This window comes from Panulirus ornatus, chromosome 71 (assembly GCF_036320965.1).
Source record: "Panulirus ornatus isolate Po-2019 chromosome 71, ASM3632096v1, whole genome shotgun sequence".
Classification (NCBI taxonomy): Eukaryota; Metazoa; Arthropoda; class Malacostraca; order Decapoda; family Palinuridae; genus Panulirus; species Panulirus ornatus.
This window is the reverse complement of record NC_092294.1, coordinates 14,652,549-14,672,548: the sequence shown is the minus strand read 5'-3', so window position 1 is coordinate 14,672,548 and position 20,000 is coordinate 14,652,549. Positions and strand designations below refer to the sequence as shown.

Sequence of the window (20,000 nt, the reverse complement as noted above, 5' to 3'; positions counted from 1 at the left end):
AGAAAAGATGAGAATGCAGTCGCATGGCAAAAGAACTGGATGCACCAAATCAGGCAACAGAAAGGGACAAACGTACACACACACACACACACACACACACACACACACACACACACACACACACACACACACACACACACACACACACACACACACACAAACTCATTTGTAATAGAGGCGTAGATTAATGGAGTAGATCAATGAAGAATTGACGAATGTTGTGAGCCTACAATAGAATAATAGATTAGCAAGTAGACTGATAGATAACAGATAGACAGAAGAATGAATGGGTGGATGGATGGATGGATGAAAAGGTAGATAGATAGACAGATAGATGGATAAAACGGTAGATAGATATATAGATACACAAATAGGTTCATAGATGGGGAGATAAATAGATGGGTTAATGGACAGAAGGGTAAATACATGCTAAAACAAACTACCATCAATTGGAAAACCATTAATCATCATTTCTAGTTTATTCATATCCTTATCGCAATGCAAATACATGTTATCACATTCATGGTAACCTTATTAAATTTGATAGAAAAAGTGATAAACCAGATAATGAAATTCGTTGTGGCATAGTGGAACTAGATGAAATGCTAAGATTTTGGATTAATTACGATACTTTTCCATGTTTCAAAGAATATGATAATGTGTGTGTGTGTGTGTGTGTGTGTGTGTGTGTGTGTGTGTGTGACTCCTATCCTCCGTTGAGTCTTTCCACGAATCATCCTTCGAAGTTTATTATGCAAAGTAGTCTAGTAACTAGTCTCAAGATGAAGGTGCTGATAGGTCATTAGCGGAGTTAATTGGCTTCATCCCAAATTGGAGTGAGGAAATTGGCCATCATGTGTTTAAGAGACTTCGTCCTATTCGTAATAGTGGAATTGGTTAGTGTATATATATTACAGTGCATATATATATATATATTGGTTAGTGTATATATATTACAGTGCATATATATATATATATTGGTTAGTGTATATATATTACAGTGCATATGAACGCGCACTTTCAAAGAACACAAAATACCCTCCAACAGCTAGGATTCGAACCCAGGCACTTATGTGTAGTAGGCGGGAACGCTACCGCTTAGCGATCATAGCCAAGCGGCAGCGTTCCCACCTACCACGCATAAGATCCTGGGTTCGAATCCTGGCAGTTGGAGGGTATTGTGTGATATATATATATATATATATATATATATATATATATATATATATATATATATATATATATATATATATAGAGAGAGAGAGAGAGAGAGAGAGAGAGAGAGAGAGAGAGAGATCTATCAAATATGAGGGAAATAATACAAAGCAATATATGAAGTCATATAGTTTAATATATAATATCTTTACAGTTAACATACAACGTAAGTCATTCATTTACATGCCTCTAAGGGGGAGTCTTTCTCTCTGTCTCAGGAATAATAAATGAACAGAGAAAATAAATGATCTATTTCCTTGAGCGGAAGACTCAAGGAAATGGGGTTCCATAGATCCAGTGTTGACGTTTCTCTTTCTTTGGGGGGGTTTTGGGGATGGGGAGGTGAGGGGAGACTTCAGAACCCCCCCCAACACACAACAGTGAGGGGGTGATGGGGTGATGGGGTGATGGGGGAAAAACCATGAGAGGATATCTGAATTACAGAATTACCTTCATGTCATTCTAGTTTCATCGCGGTTATCATAAAGGTGGATTATAAATAGGATCAATGATTAATATCTGCCTTACTATCACTAATTAGTTCCCCCTCATTAATATCGTCTGTGTTATCAGTAGCCTTTCATAACTCCTTAGTTTGAAGAGTAATTACATTTACGATTAACAAGTAAATAATTATCATGAATATATTTTTTTCATTTCATTTCTGAAATGATTTTAGCCTTTTCGTCTCTGGTTTATATGCTCTCCTCTTTGGAGAACCCTGAGAGGTTCATTTACAGTATATATATATATATATATATATATATATATATATATATATATATATATATATATATATATATATATATATATATATATATATATATGCATATATATATATATATATATATATATATATATATATATATATATATATATATATATATATATATATATATATATATATATGCATATATATATATATATATATATATATATATGTATATATATATATATATATATATAAACATCTACTTATGTACAGATATATATGGATCAATATCCTACCAGGGTAGCATTTCTATAAGCATCTAGCACTATAGACTTCATATAGGTTACCTTCTATATAACACCAGCTGGGAATATAGATAAGCAAGGGCGAAAATTGCTTCCCAGAAAGTCATACTTTTTTTTTTGCAACTTTTTCAAAACTTTTTTCTTTTTGTGATGGATTCCGTTTTAATATAGTTCCGTCAATGAGATACTTTTGGGAAGTGATTTAGATGGGTCAGGTGAGAGGAGTGAGTGGAAGTGGGTGAGTGAGAGTGTGGGAGTGAGAGGACTGTGTGAGAGTGGGGCTAGTGAGAGGACTGTGTGAGAGTGTGAAGTGAGAGGGCTGTATGAGAGTGAGGCTAGTGAGAGGACTGTGTGAGAGTGAGGATAGTGAGAGGACTGTGTGAGAGTGTGGGAGTGAGAGGACTGTGTGAGAGTGTGGGAGTGAGAGGACTGTGTGAGAGTGGGGCTAGTGAGAGGACTGTGTGAGAGTGGGGCTAGTGAGAGGACTGTGTGAGAGTGGGGCTAGTGAGAGGACTGCGTGAGAGTGTGGGAGTGAGAGGACTGTGTGAGAGTGAGGCTAGTGAGAGGAGTGTGTGAGAGGGAGAGTCTAGATGACTGCATAAAGTTGATCCAAAGATCGAAATGAATGTGTGCAATTAAGAAAACAAATGACGTCTCATGATGAGAACAGGTGAAAAAATGAATGAATGAAATATACATTCCAAAATAGACATTTCGAGTACTCTGCTCCTTCTCAGTTTCCCAGCAGGAATGTGTATGTGGTAAATGAATGAATGAATATACATTCCAAAATATACATTTCGAATACTCTGCTCCCTTTCAGTTTCCCAGTAGGAATGTGTATGATGTGTGTGGTGGTGGCATGTGATCAGCGAATTAGCCTCTGAACCCTTTGGTCCTCGGTTCGATCCTCTTTCGAGACAACTCATCCCACAGCTCCCCTGTGTTCCCAGGGTTTGTAAGGAGAGATTCTAAGTCTTTTATAACCGACAATAGCCTTTATGAATCTTAGACCTAGAGAGTCAGAGACCCTTAGTAACTATCACCCAGAGGTTTGAATCTCTTTCCTTCGTGTGACAAACCGGAGCTGTACCACTCCGCCACTCGGTTCGAATCCATGTCTGTCTTCACTCGGTCGTAGGTCGTGTTTGGGGTCAGTGAATCATAAACGCGTGATCAGTAGCTTGGGAAACGATGCTTTTTTAAAGTCTCCAACTCTGACGATTGACTCCATCAACAAACGTGGAGAAGGAGGGACACAAACACATCCTTAGCCTTGTACCCTTTGAGTCCATTTCCCTTCAAGTTTGTAGAAAGTGAAGACTTAATTAGAAGCGTTCAGGCGGGGCAAGCAGGCCTGACATGTGGCTCCTCCATCTTCCTTTGTGTGTGGTGTGTGTGTGTGTGTGTGTGTGTGTGTGTGTCTGGAGGAGGCAGCAGAACTTAGGTCTGATGTGTTGCCTAACTCAGGTAAAATACACAAGACCCCCCTTAAAAAAGGATAAAGGAAGGATCCCGCTTTAATAACACAATGAAAAAGTAGAATGACGTAGGAAAAATACCTTTTTCTTACTCCGTTTTGATGAATGCTAATTATGCTATTACTTTGTCTATCTTACACACGCGAAAGATTACGTTACACGCGATAGATTGTAAAGGGATGTGTAACACACTATCATTTTGCTAAGTGGGGAGCGATTGATTCGCGTAAAGTATGTAGGAGGGAGTGACCGAAATGTATTTCCAAAAAGACCAGCTTTTAGGAAAATGAATGTTCAGATGTTTCTACGAATCCGTCTAATTTGTCTGGGTTCGAATCTTGGGTTCGATAGTCGGGCCGCACCTAACTCAGGTGTTTATTCTTCCCTCGGGGAAGGTCAGAAAATGCCCACCTGGCTTAGAATGTGATATATATATATATATATATATATATATATATATATATATATATATATATATATATATATATATATTCCTCTGAAAGGCAGAGAGAAATTTAAGAAAACGGATATATAAATATGCTCTTATATCTATAAATATGGGAGATTATAATTTCATGTCTATATCTATTCTCTTATATACAACATACATTATCTGTTACCTGTTAAGCGAATTTTCTATCTTTTACATAAAATTATTGACAAGATAAACAAAATAGTGTGCATATTTTGAAGTGTTTCTCTTAAATGAAGTAAACGCTCACAAATAAGTCAAACACATTCAAAAATCATATATATATATATATATATATATATATATATATATATATATATATATATATATATATATATATATATATATATATATATATATTTATATATATATATATATATATATATATATATATATATATATATATATATATATATATATATATATATGTATATATATATATATATATATTCACAAATGATCGAGCGTTAGAGGAATGAATCCTCACTTGGCTCCTTGCTCTGTTCCTTCCTTTGGAAAGTACTGCCCCCTTACCCACCCTATGGTCCACTTCAGCTCCCATGGCTCCATACGCTGCTACATCCGCTCCCAGGCATATGAATATCCTCCACTTTCTCCACGTTCTCTCTGTTCTCACTCACAACCTTTGCTAAACATTAATCACCTTACTTTTCTCCAGATTACAACTCTCGACTTTCTCCTTTCGCACACTACCTCGAACCCAGACACCAGCTTTGGCAGTTCGTCACTCGAATCTGCCAACACAGCCGCGCTATCAGCAAATCGCAACTGACTTATCTCCCACGCTCCTCCACCACATCAGAGTGTATACTTGCTGGTGTCTAAGACCCTTCCCTCGCGTTTCCCTCCATCATCACCCCACTTATGTGTAGATTAAACAGCCATGGTGACATTACACACCCTTGACGGAGACCTTTCTTTTCCTAATACCATTCGCCTTCCTCTCTTCCTGAGCGAACACACACTTTATCCTCTTGACAGTAATACCTCAACACTTCAGATAACCTTTTCCCATACCATATATCCGAAACACTTTCTACAAGGCATTCTTGTCAACTCTGTCATACACATTCTCCGTATTTGTATATGCCACATACAAATCCTTCCGTGTCTCTAAGTAATTCTCTCACACATCATTCAAAAACAAACATCTGATCCACACATCCTCTACCACAATTTTTCTCTCCAAGTCTAATGCTCTATGCATGTCACCACACTCACAATCCCCACTTCTAATCACACAGCCTACCAGATATACTCAACAGTTATGTCAATGTAAAATTGGAACATTCACTCTTTTCTCCCTTGACATCTTACATATATAAAATCGGTTACAAATCGTAAAATGTTGTTAAGAAGTCATACTCAACTCTTCTCTCTTCATTGGTTGACAGATCCAATGACTTGTAACATCTCACTTTGATTGTCTTAATTTGCTGAGTCTGGCTCAGACCAAGGCTAGGGTTTCACTATCTATGGCGTGGAAGGTATATATTTTGAGTATTATAGGTCTGGCATATCGAAAAAATTTTGCTGCTGGAAAATTAGTGTAACACGTGCGTGTCTGGGGGTCACAGTTTCACACTGGAACATTTCAAGTAACATAGATTTTGGGATTGGGTAAGAGAGAGGAGGTCTATATTTCTTGTCGGGTCATGATGGTATAAATGTGTTTATTGTGGATGAGAGATCTGTGGTTATAGGTTGCTGGAACGTCAGAAAAGGTGAGCTTTTGATATCTGCATTGGACTAGAGGAATGTTTACGTCGTGGTTGTGAGTGGGAAGAGGCTAGTGTTTCTGTTTTTGTTATGCAGGTGTTGAGAATAGATGGTTGGTGAACAACTGGTGATCATTCTCAGTGCTTTCTGTCTGGGGTTTGCAGTTTTATGTTTGCTGTTGAAGAGGCAGGTGAGGCGTGACTTAGAGTGGAGCAAATGATTTGTGTGTGTATGTGTGTGTGTGTGTGTGTGTGTGTGTGTGTGTGTATGTGTGTGTGTGTGTGTGTGTGTGCATTTGTTTCAATTTTCACCTATACACATGTTACATTGAGTATGTCTGAGTGACTGTTTTTGCTTCTGTGTAGGACTATTTCTATGCAATCATTCTTTCTTGTTTGTGTTTTTGTGATATATTGTTGTATACCTTTGATTATCTGCGAGTATTTGTGCTTGTTTGTATATGCATGTGTGTACATGATTTCCAGCGTTTGTGTGGTTGTTGAATATCATATTTTGATTATATTTACAGTTCTAAAAAACTGAAATTCATCCCTGGCAATATATATATATATATATATATATATATATATATATATATATATATATATATATATATATATATATATATATATATATATATATATATATATATATATATATATATATATATATAAATATATATATATATATATATATATATATATATATATATATATATATATATATATATATATATATATATATATATATATATATATATATATATATATATGTGTATATGTATATATACATATATATATATATATATATATATATATATATATATATATATATATATATATATATATATATAAATATATATATATATATATATATATATATATTGAAGCAACAACATCAAAAGCACATATGTTCCTCGGCTTAACCATAACAATATAAATGTCAATATATAAATCGCTATTTAGATACAGGCATATAAACTATGGGATGCTTCTCCCATACCAAATGGAAACCTCCTTGATTTGTATAGAAGGAAAAAAATTGGCTTCCAAGTGCCTGCTGCTCTCTCTCTCTCTCTCTCTCTCTGTCTCTCTCTCTCTCTCTCTCTCTCTCTCTCTCTCTCTCTCTCTCTCTCTCTCTCTCTCTCTCCCTCCCTCTTTCTCTCTCTCTCTCTCTCTCTCTCTCTCTCTCGCTCCTCAGCCATGAGGTATAAGACATGCCAGAAATTCTGGGAGGGAAAAAAAAAAATGTCGGTTAATAATAGACCTTTTCTGAGGTCAGGGTTGTCTATCGTCCTCCTCTCGCACTAGGGGAGGTGATATTGTCCCTGATGGGCGTCTCGGTTCGATGCCCAGCGTCCACGGAGTGTTCCAGTGGTCGAGGTGTACCAAAAGCAGTGTGTGGTAACACTATTTCATACCACCTGCATCATAAGGCAGGTTTGTATATATATATATATATATATATATATATATATATATATATATATATATATATATATATATATATATATATATATATATATATATATATATATATATATATGTATATATATATATATCAACCTCAGGTGCCTCTCTCTCTTGCTTGTCCTGCTGCCAGATCTCATATCTAGATCAAGTGGCACTCAAGTGGCACTCGGAAGTGCCACTCTAACATCAATCTTGGCCAGTGTGTATTTCTTTTCTCTCTCCTTTGGTTTAATTTGTAGTTGGTATAGCGCTAAATACAAGTCTCCTGTCGCTATAGACGGAGGAATGACTTTGAAGAAGTGACGCACATATCTATCTAAACATTTAGTTACTGAGTATTATACAGTGGTGGTTAGTGGGAGGTTAAAGGGGTGGAGGAGGGATTATGGCACTCCAACAGTGGTGCCTAACGTGGGTGAAGTGGCGTATCCACTCCAACAGTGGTGCCAAAGGAGGGTGAGGTGGTGTATCCACTCCAACAGTGGAGCCTAGGAGGTGGGGATGTGGGGTATCCACTCCAACAGTGGTGCCTAAAGGGGGGTGAGGTGGTGTATCCACTCCAACACTGGTGCCTAAGGTGGGTGAGGTGGCGTATCCACTCCAACAGTGGAGCCTCGGAGGTGGGGATGTGGGGTATCCACTCCAACAGTGGTGCCTAAAGTGGGCGAGGTGGCGTATCCACTCCAACAGTGGAGCTTAGGAGGTAGGGAGGTGGGGTATCCACTCCAACAGTGGAGCCTAAAGTGGGTGAGGTGGGGTATCCACTCCAACAGTGGAGCCTAGGAGGTGGGGATGTGGGGTATCCACTCCAACAGTGGCGCCTGAGGGGGCTTGTGGGGGTAATCCACTCCAACAGTGGTGCCTAAGGGGGTGGGAGGGCTTGTGGGGGTCATCCACCCCAACAGTGGAGCTAGTGGTTGGCACTCCCAACCCAATGCCAAATTCTCCAGTGGGAGACACAACGAGAGGTAAGGAAGGAAGGCCACTTGCTAACAGCTTCAGCCTTGGTTCTCTTGGCCAACGAACAACCAGAGCAACGTCATAGTTCTCTGGTTTAGGGACAAACCACCATAGAGGAGGAGGAAGAAGAAGAAGGGGAAGAAGGAAGGACACACACACACAAAAATAGACGATGCAGTTTTTGGGTTAGGTCTTCAGGGACATTGCATCGAAACCCCCGGTCAAATGGTCTCCAAAGCTTGAGCAGCGGTGGGGCTCCTCAAGTTTAATCTACAGCATCTAACCTCCCGTTGGTAAACGAACTCCTACTTTCATTGTAGCTGTTGTCGTCCACCTCGACTACCTCAATGCCTCCGATCATGGACGTGGGTCTAGGGCGTCTTGGCTGCTCGACAGTAGCGTCCTTCGTTAGATTATCTGCCAGGTGGACGGCCGGGCTCAAACCATTAGCCAGACTTCGAGGTCTCCCAGTGTGGTACCTCGTAGCTCTGGGAGGAGTTCGACCCTCGAGTGTATACACATTACCAGGGTTGTTCTTATGTCGACTGACGGAGTCGACGGTGCCAGCTTCGGGTCGAATAGTCGAGCGATAGGATGGGTAATAGGAGCGTCGAGTTGTCGAATAAGAGTAAGAGTCGTAGCGTAAAGTGGCGCAGCAAGATCGGCTCTTGACGATGGCTAGGAAGCCATTGCGATACTTCTTGTTGAAGAAGGCGTAGAGGATCGGGTTGATGCAGGAGTTCGAAGACCCTAGCCATTGGGCTACAGGGGTGACGATGGCCAAAACCGCCCCTTCCGTCTCTCCCAGCTCCTCTCCCAGCTGGAATAGAAGGGAGAGAGAGAGGGAGGGTTTACCCTGAGACGTGTATATAATGAGGAGTGAGATATATAGATGGAGGATATAGGGGTGTGTGTATAAGGCGTATAGCATATGAGGGAGAGGAAGAGATGGGATAAGGGTCTTCTGTGTCTATGAGGAAGAAGAAGGGGAAGGGGAGGTTTCTACGAGGTGTGTATGAGAGAGAGAGAGAGAGAGAGAGAGAGAGAGAGAGAGAGAGAGAGAGAGAGAGAGAGAGAGAGAGAGAGAGAGAGAGAGAGAGAGGATAGAGAGGTCAAAAAGTGTGTGTGTGTGTGTGTGTGTGTGTGTGTCTGTGTCAGTCACAAGGATCATCCACATCTCCATCCTATTCTCACTGAAGTCTGGCACATCAAATGGGGGGGAAGCTGTACTCAAGGGCTGTCATCGAGCGCCACTGCTCTCGCTGTTTGCCAGGCGCTTTGATCGCTGGCATCAAGCAACGTGGACATTAAAATTCCCTTCGTGCCAGACTCGTCAACACTGGAGACATTTTCCTTTTCCAGAACTTCAGAAATGAAAAATGTCTGATGAAAATGCTGACAACATGGATGCCTCAAGTATATTCCATTTAACCAAAGCTTTAACTTTAACCCCAGAATGATATATATACATATATATATATATATATATATATATATATATATATATATATATATATATATATATATATATATATATATATATATATATATATATATATGTATCAGACTCATTTTCTACCCTCTCTAACTATCATTTGACCACCACACCTCCCAAGGACCCCCCCCCCCCTTCAATACACCCCCTCCTAAAGTCTTCAAACTCATCCCTCCCCCACGTCAACACCCCTTCAACAAGCCAAGCCACCACCCACCCCTCCTCCTCACCCCCTTTTCTCCAAAAGCCTCCAAGATCCTTCAATACAAGTAGTCCCTCTCCTTAATATTATAGTGAGACGTTTTTATTATGACTCTATTCTCAAGACCCTGGCTGGTTTATCTTGCCATCCTAGTCTTCATCAGTTCTCTGCCTTGTACCCTAGTTACAAGGCAAACTAGTATTAGACTAGTATGAACTACTAGGGAGATGTGGTGGGCTATTAATCCTAGTTCACCATCGCGTCTGAAACCCGTTCACATCCCTCTGCCTCTCACCTTCCCAGCCAATCTAAACCCTCCTAGCTGAACGTCCCTCCTAGCTGAACGTCCCTCCTAGCTAAACGTCCCTCCTAGCTGAACGTCCCTCCTAGCTGAATGTCCCTCCTAGTTGAACGTCTCTCTTAGCTGAACGTCCCTCCTAGCTGAATGTCCCTCCTAGTTGAACGTCCCTCCTAGCTGAACGTCCCTCCTAGCTGAATGTCCCTCCAAGTTGAACGTCCCTCCTAGCTGAACGTCCCTCCTAGCTGAACGTCCCTCCTAGCTGAACGTCCCTCCTAGCTGAACGTCCCTCCTAGCTGAACGTCCCTCCTAGCTGAATGTCCCTCCTAGCTGAACGTCCCTCCTAGCTGAACGTCCCTCCTAGCTGAAGGGTCCTTCCTAGCTGAACGTCCCTCCTAGCTGAACGTCCCTCCTAGCTGAACGTCCCTCCTAGCTGAAGGGTCCTTCCTAGCTGAACGTCCCTCCTAGCTGAACGTCCCTCCTAGCTGAACGTCCCTCCTAGCTGAACGTCCCTCGTAGGTGAATGTCCCTCCTAGCTGAAGGGTCCTTCCTAGCTGAACGTCCCTCCTAGCTCAAGGTCCCTCCTAGCTCAACGTCCCATACTTAGTCTCATATACGCCCAAGCGTTTACGCCTGTGCGTATCCCTACTACACGCCTTCTAATCCGTCCGTTCCCTACGCCCCCTGAATGCGTCCGTGGAACGTTCAATACCCCCCCCTTACGCATTTACGCCCCACCCCGTGCGTATCCCTCAGCACTCTCTCATCCGTCCGTAACCATTCGGACTCAAAACCCCCCATATCCCCTTTTTTACCTTGGGGTTCGAACCCTACCATACCTTGATCCTGGCGAAGATGACGTAGAGAGGGAGCCACGAGAGCATGAAGATGATGACTACGACCACCAGCATTTTGACCACCTTCACCTTGCTACGCTCCTGCATCTCGTGTACGGCTGCGTCACGCGTATCTCCAGGGATGGAACGCCTGGCCACCTAGCGGGAGGAGAGAGAAATAGAAAAAGATCATAACATATATTCATTTTTCATTCTCTTTTCATACTATTCTCCATTTCCCGCGTTAGCGAGGTAGTGTTAAGAACAGAGGACTGAGCCTTTGATAGGGAATATCCTCACTTGGCCCCCTTCTCTGTTCCTTCTTTTGGAAAATTAAAAAAAAAAAAACGAGAGGGGAGGATTTCCAGCATCCCCTCAGCTCCCTTCCCTTTTAGTTGCCTTCTACGACACACAGGGAATACGTGGGAAGTATTCTTTCTCCACTATCCCCAGGGATAATACATATATATATGTATATTCCTATGAGTCCACGGGGAAAATGAGACACGATAAGTTCCCAAGTGCACTTTCATGTCATAATCACATCATCGGGGGAGACACAAGAGAGAAATAAAACAGTCAGTTGACATAGATAGATAGGTGATTGCAATGTTGCTGGATCTTACCTTAACACAGATCTTAAGGCAAGAGAAGGGTGTACCGAGGCAAGTGGGGGAGATGGGGTGGCCTTACCTTAATCCAGATCATTAGGTAACAGAAGGATATGAGGACCAGCGGCAACAGATAACAGAGCAACAGATGGGCGATGAGGAAGTAGAGTCTCTCTGCTTCCCTGCTGGGCCACATCTGAAGCAGGAGAGGAAACAGCAGATGTCTTCCTTTGAATACGTTGGTTGGGTATGGCTATGTGTGTGGCAGTGACGGGGTTAGCAGTGATGGTGTGTGGCAGTGACGGGGTTAGCAGTGATGTGTGTGGCAGTGACGGGGTTAGCAGTGATGTGTGTGGCAGTGACGGGGTTAGCAGTGATGTGTGTGGCAGTGACGGGGTTAGCAGTGATGGTGTGTGGCAGTGACGGGGTTAGCAGTGATGGTGTGTGGCAGTGACGGGGTTAGCAGTGATGGTGTGTGGCAGTGACGGGGTTAGCAGTGATGTGTGTGGCAGTGACGGGGTTAGCAGTGATGTGTGTGGCAGTGACGGGGTTAGCAGTGATGGTGTGTGGCAGTGACGGGGTTAGCAGTGATGTGTGTGGCAGTGACGGGGTTAGCAGTGATGTGTGTGGCAGTGACGGGGTTAGCAGTGATGTGTGTGGCAGTGACGGGGTTAGCAGTGATGGTGTGTGGCAGTGACGGGGTTAGCAGTGATGTGTGTGGCAGTGACGGGGTTAGCAGTGATGGTGTGTGGCAGTGACGGGGTTAGCAGTGATGTGTGTGGCAGTGACGGGGTTAGCAGTGATGTGTGTGGCAGTGACGGGGTTAGCAGTGATGGTGTGTGGCAGTGACGGGGTTAGCAGTGATGTGTGTGGCAGTGACGGGGTTAGCAGTGATGTGTGTGGCAGTGACGGGGTTAGCAGTGATGTGTGTGGCAGTGACGGGGTTAGCAGTGATGTGTGTGGCAGTGACGGGGTTAGCAGTGATGTGTGTGGCAGTGACGGGGTTAGCAGTGATGTGTGTGGCAGTGACGGGGTTAGCAGTGATGTGTGTGGCAGTGACGGGGTTAGCAGTGATGGTGTGTGGCAGTGACGGGGTTAGCAGTGATGTGTGTGGCAGTGACGGGGTTAGCAGTGATGTGTGTGGCAGTGACGGGGTTAGCAGTGATGTGTGTGGCAGTGACGGGGTTAGCAGTGATGTGTGTGGCAGTGACGGGGTTAGCAGTGATGTGTGTGGCAGTGACGGGGTTAGCAGTGATGTGTGTGGCAGTGACGGGGTTAGCAGTGATGGTGTGTGGCAGTGACGGGGTTAGCAGTGATGTGTGTGGCAGTGACGGGGTTAGCAGTGATGTGTGTGGCAGTGACGGGGTTAGCAGTGATGGTGTGTGGCAGTGACGGGGTTAGCAGTGATGGTGTGTGGCAGTGACGGGGTTAGCAGTGATGTGTGTGGCAGTGACGGGGTTAGCAGTGATGTGTGTGGCAGTGACGGGGTTAGCAGTGATGTGTGTGGCAGTGACGGGGTTAGCAGTGATGTGTGTGGCAGTGACGGGGTTAGCAGTGATGGTGTGTGGCAGTGACGGGGTTAGCAGTGATGGTGTGTGGCAGTGACGGGGTTAGCAGTGATGTGTGTGGCAGTGACGGGGTTAGCAGTGATGTGTGTGGCAGTGACGGGGTTAGCAGTGATGTGTGTGGCAGTGACGGGGTTAGCAGTGATGTGTGTGGCAGTGACGGGGTTAGCAGTGATGGTGTGTGGCAGTGACGGGGTTAGCAGTGATGTGTGTGGCAGTGACGGGGTTAGCAGTGATGTGTGTGGCAGTGACGGGGTTAGCAGTGATGTGTGTGGCAGTGACGGGGTTAGCAGTGATGTGTGTGGCAGTGACGGGGTTAGCAGTGATGGTGTGTGGCAGTGACGGGGTTAGCAGTGATGTGTGTGGCAGTGACGGGGTTAGCAGTGATGTGTGTGGCAGTGACGGGGTTAGCAGTGATGGTGTGTGGCAGTGACGGGGTTAGCAGTGATGTGTGTGGCAGTGACGGGGTTAGCAGTGATGTGTGTGGCAGTGACGGGGTTAGCAGTGATGTGTGTGGCAGTGACGGGGTTAGCAGTGATGGTGTGTGGCAGTGACGGGGTTAGCAGTGATGTGTGTGGCAGTGACGGGGTTAGCAGTGATGTGTGTGGCAGTGACGGGGTTAGCAGTGATGTGTGTGGCAGTGACGGGGTTAGCAGTGATGTGTGTGGCAGTGACGGGGTTAGCAGTGATGTGTGTGGCAGTGACGGGGTTAGCAGTGATGTGTGTGGCAGTGACGGGGTTAGCAGTGATGTGTGTGGCAGTGACGGGGTTAGCAGTGATGTGTGTGGCAGTGACGGGGTTAGCAGTGATGTGTGTGGCAGTGACGGGGTTAGCAGTGATGTGTGTGGCAGTGACGGGGTTAGCAGTGATGTGTGTGGCAGTGACGGGGTTAGCAGTGATGGTGTGTGGCAGTGACGGGGTTAGCAGTGATGTGTGTGGCAGTGACGGGGTTAGCAGTGATGTGTGTGGCAGTGACGGGGTTAGCAGTGATGTGTGTGGCAGTGACGGGGTTAGCAGTGATGTGTGTGGCAGTGACGGGGTTAGCAGTGATGTGTGTGGCAGTGACGGGGTTAGCAGTGATGTGTGTGGCAGTGACGGGGTTAGCAGTGATGTGTGTGGCAGTGACGGGGTTAGCAGTGATGTGTGTGGCAGTGACGGGGTTAGCAGTGATGTGTGTGGCAGTGACGGGGTTAGCAGTGATGTGTGTGGCAGTGACGGGGTTAGCAGTGATGTGTGTGGCAGTGACGGGGTTAGCAGTGATGGTGTGTGGCAGTGACGGGGTTAGCAGTGATGTGTGTGGCAGTGACGGGGTTAGCAGTGATGTGTGTGGCAGTGACGGGGTTAGCAGTGATGTGTGTGGCAGTGACGGGGTTAGCAGTGATGTGTGTGGCAGTGACGGGGTTAGCAGTGATGGTGTGTGGCAGTGACGGGGTTAGCAGTGATGGTGTGTGGCAGTGACGGGGTTAGCAGTGATGTGTGTGGCAGTGACGGGGTTAGCAGTGATGGTGTGTGGCAGTGACGGGGTTAGCAGTGATGTGTGTGGCAGTGACGGGGTTAGCAGTGATGTGTGTGGCAGTGACGGGGTTAGCAGTGATGGTGTGTGGCAGTGACGGGGTTAGCAGTGATGTGTGTGGCAGTGACGGGGTTAGCAGTGATGGTGTGTGGCAGTGACGGGGTTAGCAGTGATGTGTGTGGCAGTGACGGGGTTAGCAGTGATGTGTGTGGCAGTGACGGGGTTAGCAGTGATGTGTGTGGCAGTGACGGGGTTAGCAGTGATGTGTGTGGCAGTGACGGGGTTAGCAGTGATGTGTGTGGCAGTGACGGGGTTAGCAGTGATGTGTGTGGCAGTGACGGGGTTAGCAGTGATGGTGTGTGGCAGTGACGGGGTTAGCAGTGATGTGTGTGGCAGTGACGGGGTTAGCAGTGATGGTGTGTGGCAGTGACGGGGTTAGCAGTGATGTGTGTGGCAGTGACGGGGTTAGCAGTGATGGTGTGTGGCAGTGACGGGGTTAGCAGTGATGTGTGTGGCAGTGACGGGGTTAGCAGTGATGTGTGTGGCAGTGACGGGGTTAGCAGTGATGTGTGTGGCAGTGACGGGGTTAGCAGTGATGGTGTGTGGCAGTGACGGGGTTAGCAGTGATGGTGTGTGGCAGTGACGGGGTTAGCAGTGATGTGTGTGGCAGTGACGGGGTTAGCAGTGATGGTGTGTGGCAGTGACGGGGTTAGCAGTGATGTGTGTGGCAGTGACGGGGTTAGCAGTGATGGTGTGTGGCAGTGACGGGGTTAGCAGTGATGGTGTGTGGCAGTGACGGGGTTAGCAGTGATGGTGTGTGGCAGTGACGGGGTTAGCAGTGATGGTGTGTGGCAGTGACGGGGTTAGCAGTGATGTGTGTGGCAGTGACGGGGTTAGCAGTGATGGTGTGTGGCAGCTCCTCTCCCCTCTCTCTCTCTCTCTCTCTCCCCTCTCTAAAAACCTCCGCCATCTTTATCTCTACACTATCTCTAAGAGTAACTGTCTCTCTCTCTCGTAGAACTGGGAAATCTCTCTCTCGCATTTTTTGACCTTACAAATACCTTTAATCATAACATTTTTCTATGTCCTTCTTTATCTATATCTACATCTATCATCTGTCTATCTGTCTAACTGCTTATCTATCTGTTTATACATATATGCAAATATGATAGTCAGAAAGTCTCTATATATATCATTAATTAACAAACAAAGATCAATGGTCGATACCCAAACTGAAAGAATTTAATAATGCAAAATTTCCCCTCACAAAATATCACAAAATTACACAAATATCGGTAATGAAAAGATTCTCAAAATATTATAGTATCAAATAACGTAGGATTTGGCTTAACATAGGGATCAAACGACATTTGATCTTGCTTAACATAGGTACACAAACGTCTCATAATCTCCCTTAACATAGGTACACAAACGTCTTATAATCTCCCTTAACATAGGTACCTTAACGACTCATAATCTCCCTTAACATAGGTACACAAACGACTCATAATCTCCCTTAACATAGGTATATGACCTCGCTTCACGAAGATACCCAAATGTCTCATAATCTCCTTTAATATAGGTACCCAAACGTCTCATAATCTCCCTTAACACAGGTACACAAACGACTCATAATCTCCCTTAACATAGGTACCCCAACGTCTCATAATCTCCCTACCTCGACACAGACTCATAATCTCCCTTAACACAGGTACTCCAACGTCTCATAATCTCCCTACCTCGACACAGACTCATAATCTCCCTTAACACAGGTACCCAAACGTCTCATAACCTCCCTACCTCGACACAGACTCATAAACTCCCTCAACACAGGTACTCCAACGTCTCATAATCTCCCTACCTCGACACAGACTCATAATCTCCCTTAACACAGGTACCCAAACGTCTCATAACCTCCCTACCTCGACACAGACTCATAAACTCCCTCAACACAGGTACTCCAACGTCTCATAATCTCCCTACCTCGACACATACTCATAATCTCCCTACCTCGACACAGATGATGAGTTCGGGAACTTCCGGGTCGAAGACTTGGGTCTCGAAGTACACATAGTACGGGACAGCCGAGACGACTGCCATGATCCAGATGAGTACAATGATGGCTCTAGCCCTTGCGGTCGTGATCTGTAGCTTGAGCGGGAACCAGATGGCCAAGAACCTGTGTGGGGAGGGAGGGAGACGTGTGAGTCAGAGAGAGAGAGAGAGAGAGAGAGAGAGAGAGAGAGAGAGAGAGAGAGAGAGAGAGAGAGAGAGAGAGAGAGAGAGAGAGAGGAGGGGGGCCAAGAACTTGTGGGGGAAAACAGGGAAGGGGGAACGTCAAGGGGAGAGAGAGAGAGAGAGAGAGAGAGAGAGAGAGAGAGAGAGAGAGAGAGAGAGAGAGAGAGAGAGAGAGAGAGAGAGAGAGAGAGAGAGGACCCCCCTATTGAAAAGGAGGAGAAAGTGGCTCCCCTTGAAGGTGTATGGGAACCAAGATGGTCTTTTGGGCTGGTGTGGTGGGTGAGGGTGGTTTTCAAGTGTGTGAGTGTGTGGGGGTGTAGATGGAGATAACTGATGGTATAGATGGATGGAGGAGGGGGTGTAAGTATAGATGGAGGAGGTTGGTGGAGGTTGGAGGGGGGGGGGTTTATACTGATGCTCTTTAAGTGGGGGGAGTTGGGGGGTTCAAGGTTTGATAGGGGGAGGCGCAAGAGAAGGCTCTTATGGTAATGGTCAGTAAGGACGTTTTCAACAGTTGGTGTGTGGCGCATGGGAGGGAAGCAGTGATGGTGTGTGGCAGTGACGGGGTTAGCAGTGATGTGTGTGGCAGTGACAGGGGTAGCAGTGATGGTGTGTGGCAGTGACAGGGGTAGCAGTGATGTGTGTGGCAGTGACGGGGTTAGCAGTGATGGTGTGTGGCAGTGACGGGGTTAGCAGTGATGGTGTGTGGCAGTGACGGGGTTAGCAGTGATGGTGTGTGGCAGTGACGGGGTTAGCAGTGATGGTGTGTGGCAGTGACGGGGTTAGCAGTGATGGTGTGTGGCAGTGACGGGGTTAGCAGTGATGGTGTGTGGTAGTGATGGTGTGTGACAGTGAGAAGAGTGGCAGTAAAGGTATGTGACAGTGACAGGGTTAGCAGTGATGGTGGGTTAGCAGTGATGGTGTGTGACAGTGAGAAGAGTGGCAGTGATGGTGTGTGACAGTGACGAAGGGTTGAGTGACTGTGTGTGTGTGTGTGACAGTGAAGAAAGTGGCACTGAGACTGTATTACAGTGGAGCAGTTTGACACAAACTATGTGTGACAGTGAAAGGGGAGATGGGGGGGGATGTGGGGCCACTGTTAACATACCTACTCCCTAATTACATAGACCTTAAAAAGCCTCGTTTCAGCACATCACAAAGACACACTACAGTTACTGTATCCATGAGTACAAAAAGCTTACATGAACTTATCCACATTAACTCCTACACTGTTAATGGAGTACAGCCACTGTAAAATATATATATATATATATATATATATATATATATATATATATATATATATATATATATATATATATATATATATATATATATATATATATATATATATATATATATATATATATATATATATATATATATCCTTCCCCCTCCCTTCCCATCCCACCAATGGTTTCCTTCCCATACCACCAGTGGTTTCTAGTGGGTTATTACAGGGTTATAAAACTTCAAGAGAGAAAGAGAGAGAGAGAGAGAGAGAGAGAGAGAGAGAGAGAGAGAGAGAGAGAGAGAGAGAGAGAGAGAGAGAGAGAGAGAGAGAGAGAGAGAGAGAGAGAGAGAGAGAGAGAGAGAGAGAGAGAGAGAGAGAGAGAGAGAGAGAGAGAGAGAGAGAGAGAGAGTTAGAAGATCAGGAGATACAAAAGGATCGTAACCCCTTTTCCACAGACGTCATCTGAAACCATTCCATCATTATTGGGAACCATTCTGCTATTGGAAACCTTTCCATCACAGGAGAATCTCTCGTGTCGCAGATTCGGAAATTTTTCTGTTTTCCAAAATGTTTCTTGTTTGCCGTTGGGCATAGACACACACACACACACATACACATACACACAAACTCACAGATACATACATACATACGTACATATATATATACATACATATTTATATATATATATATATATATATATATATATATATATATATATATATAAATTATATATATATATATATATATATATATATATATATATATATATATATATATATATATATATATATATATATATATATATATATATATATATAAGAATAAAGTGCATAGAAACGCGCACTTTCATATAGCAAACAAACCTCCAATACATAGATAGATAGATAGATAGATAGATAGATAGATAGATAGATAGATAGATAGATAGATAGATAGATAGATAGATAGATAGATAGATAGATAGATAGACAGATAGATAGACATCCCAACCTCTCCATATCTCTTTCATCACTGCCCTGGTCACCACAATCTGCCATCTGATACGAGGGATTTGTCCCTCTCAAAACCAGCTTGTATATCAGTTCTTATATCTATAATATCTTCTGTCTCACAAAATAGACTCATGCTTTATCATTCTCCCTTACCTAACTCATCTATCTCTTACGCAAAAATAAGGATAAGATACGCAAAATAAGGATTAAAACTCGAAGGAAGGATAAAATATGCAAAATATGGATAATAACTCAAAGGAAGGATAGAATACGCAAAATAAGGATAAAACTCAAAGGAAGGATAAATTACGCAAAATAAGGATAACTCGAAAGAAGGATGAAATACGCAAAATAAGGATAAAAACTCAAAGGAAAAAGGGCTCAAGGGAAAGCAGGATTTTCCCTGACGAAGGAGGAGCGAGAGCAGAGCCTATTGAGCTAGGGGGGGAATAATGATGGGGGGGGATTGGCGTGGGGGTGAGGGACTCAGATTGATTAGGTGGGAGGGAGGGGGAAAGGACTTGGAAGGCTCAGTCCCCCATGTCCCCTCCTGCATCATCTCTCATGGCAGGGACGAGATGTGAGGGTCAGGGAGGAGAAGACAGATCACCAGTGGGTCTTTAAGGACTCCTCACTCAAATGTCAAGGTTATCTCTGTC

At 44.2% G+C, this 20,000-nt stretch overlaps 1 protein-coding gene across 1 annotated transcript in view; it reads right to left on the bottom strand.

Annotated features, from left to right (window-relative positions):
- Positions 1–8,117: 8,117 nt before the first annotated feature.
- The window catches only part of LOC139747985 (neuropeptide SIFamide receptor-like), a 140,286-nt gene continuing 128,403 nt past the window's right edge, over positions 8,118–20,000 (bottom strand). Inside the window, exons 5-8 of the mRNA XM_071660507.1 lie at positions 16,888–17,056; positions 11,882–11,995; positions 11,192–11,347; positions 8,118–9,177 (exon numbers count right to left, since the gene is read on the bottom strand). Of these exons, the coding sequence (XP_071516608.1) occupies positions 8,623–9,177; positions 11,192–11,347; positions 11,882–11,995; positions 16,888–17,056 (994 nt within the window). The 3' untranslated portion in view covers positions 8,118–8,622. The remainder of the gene's footprint in view (positions 9,178–11,191; positions 11,348–11,881; positions 11,996–16,887; positions 17,057–20,000) is intronic.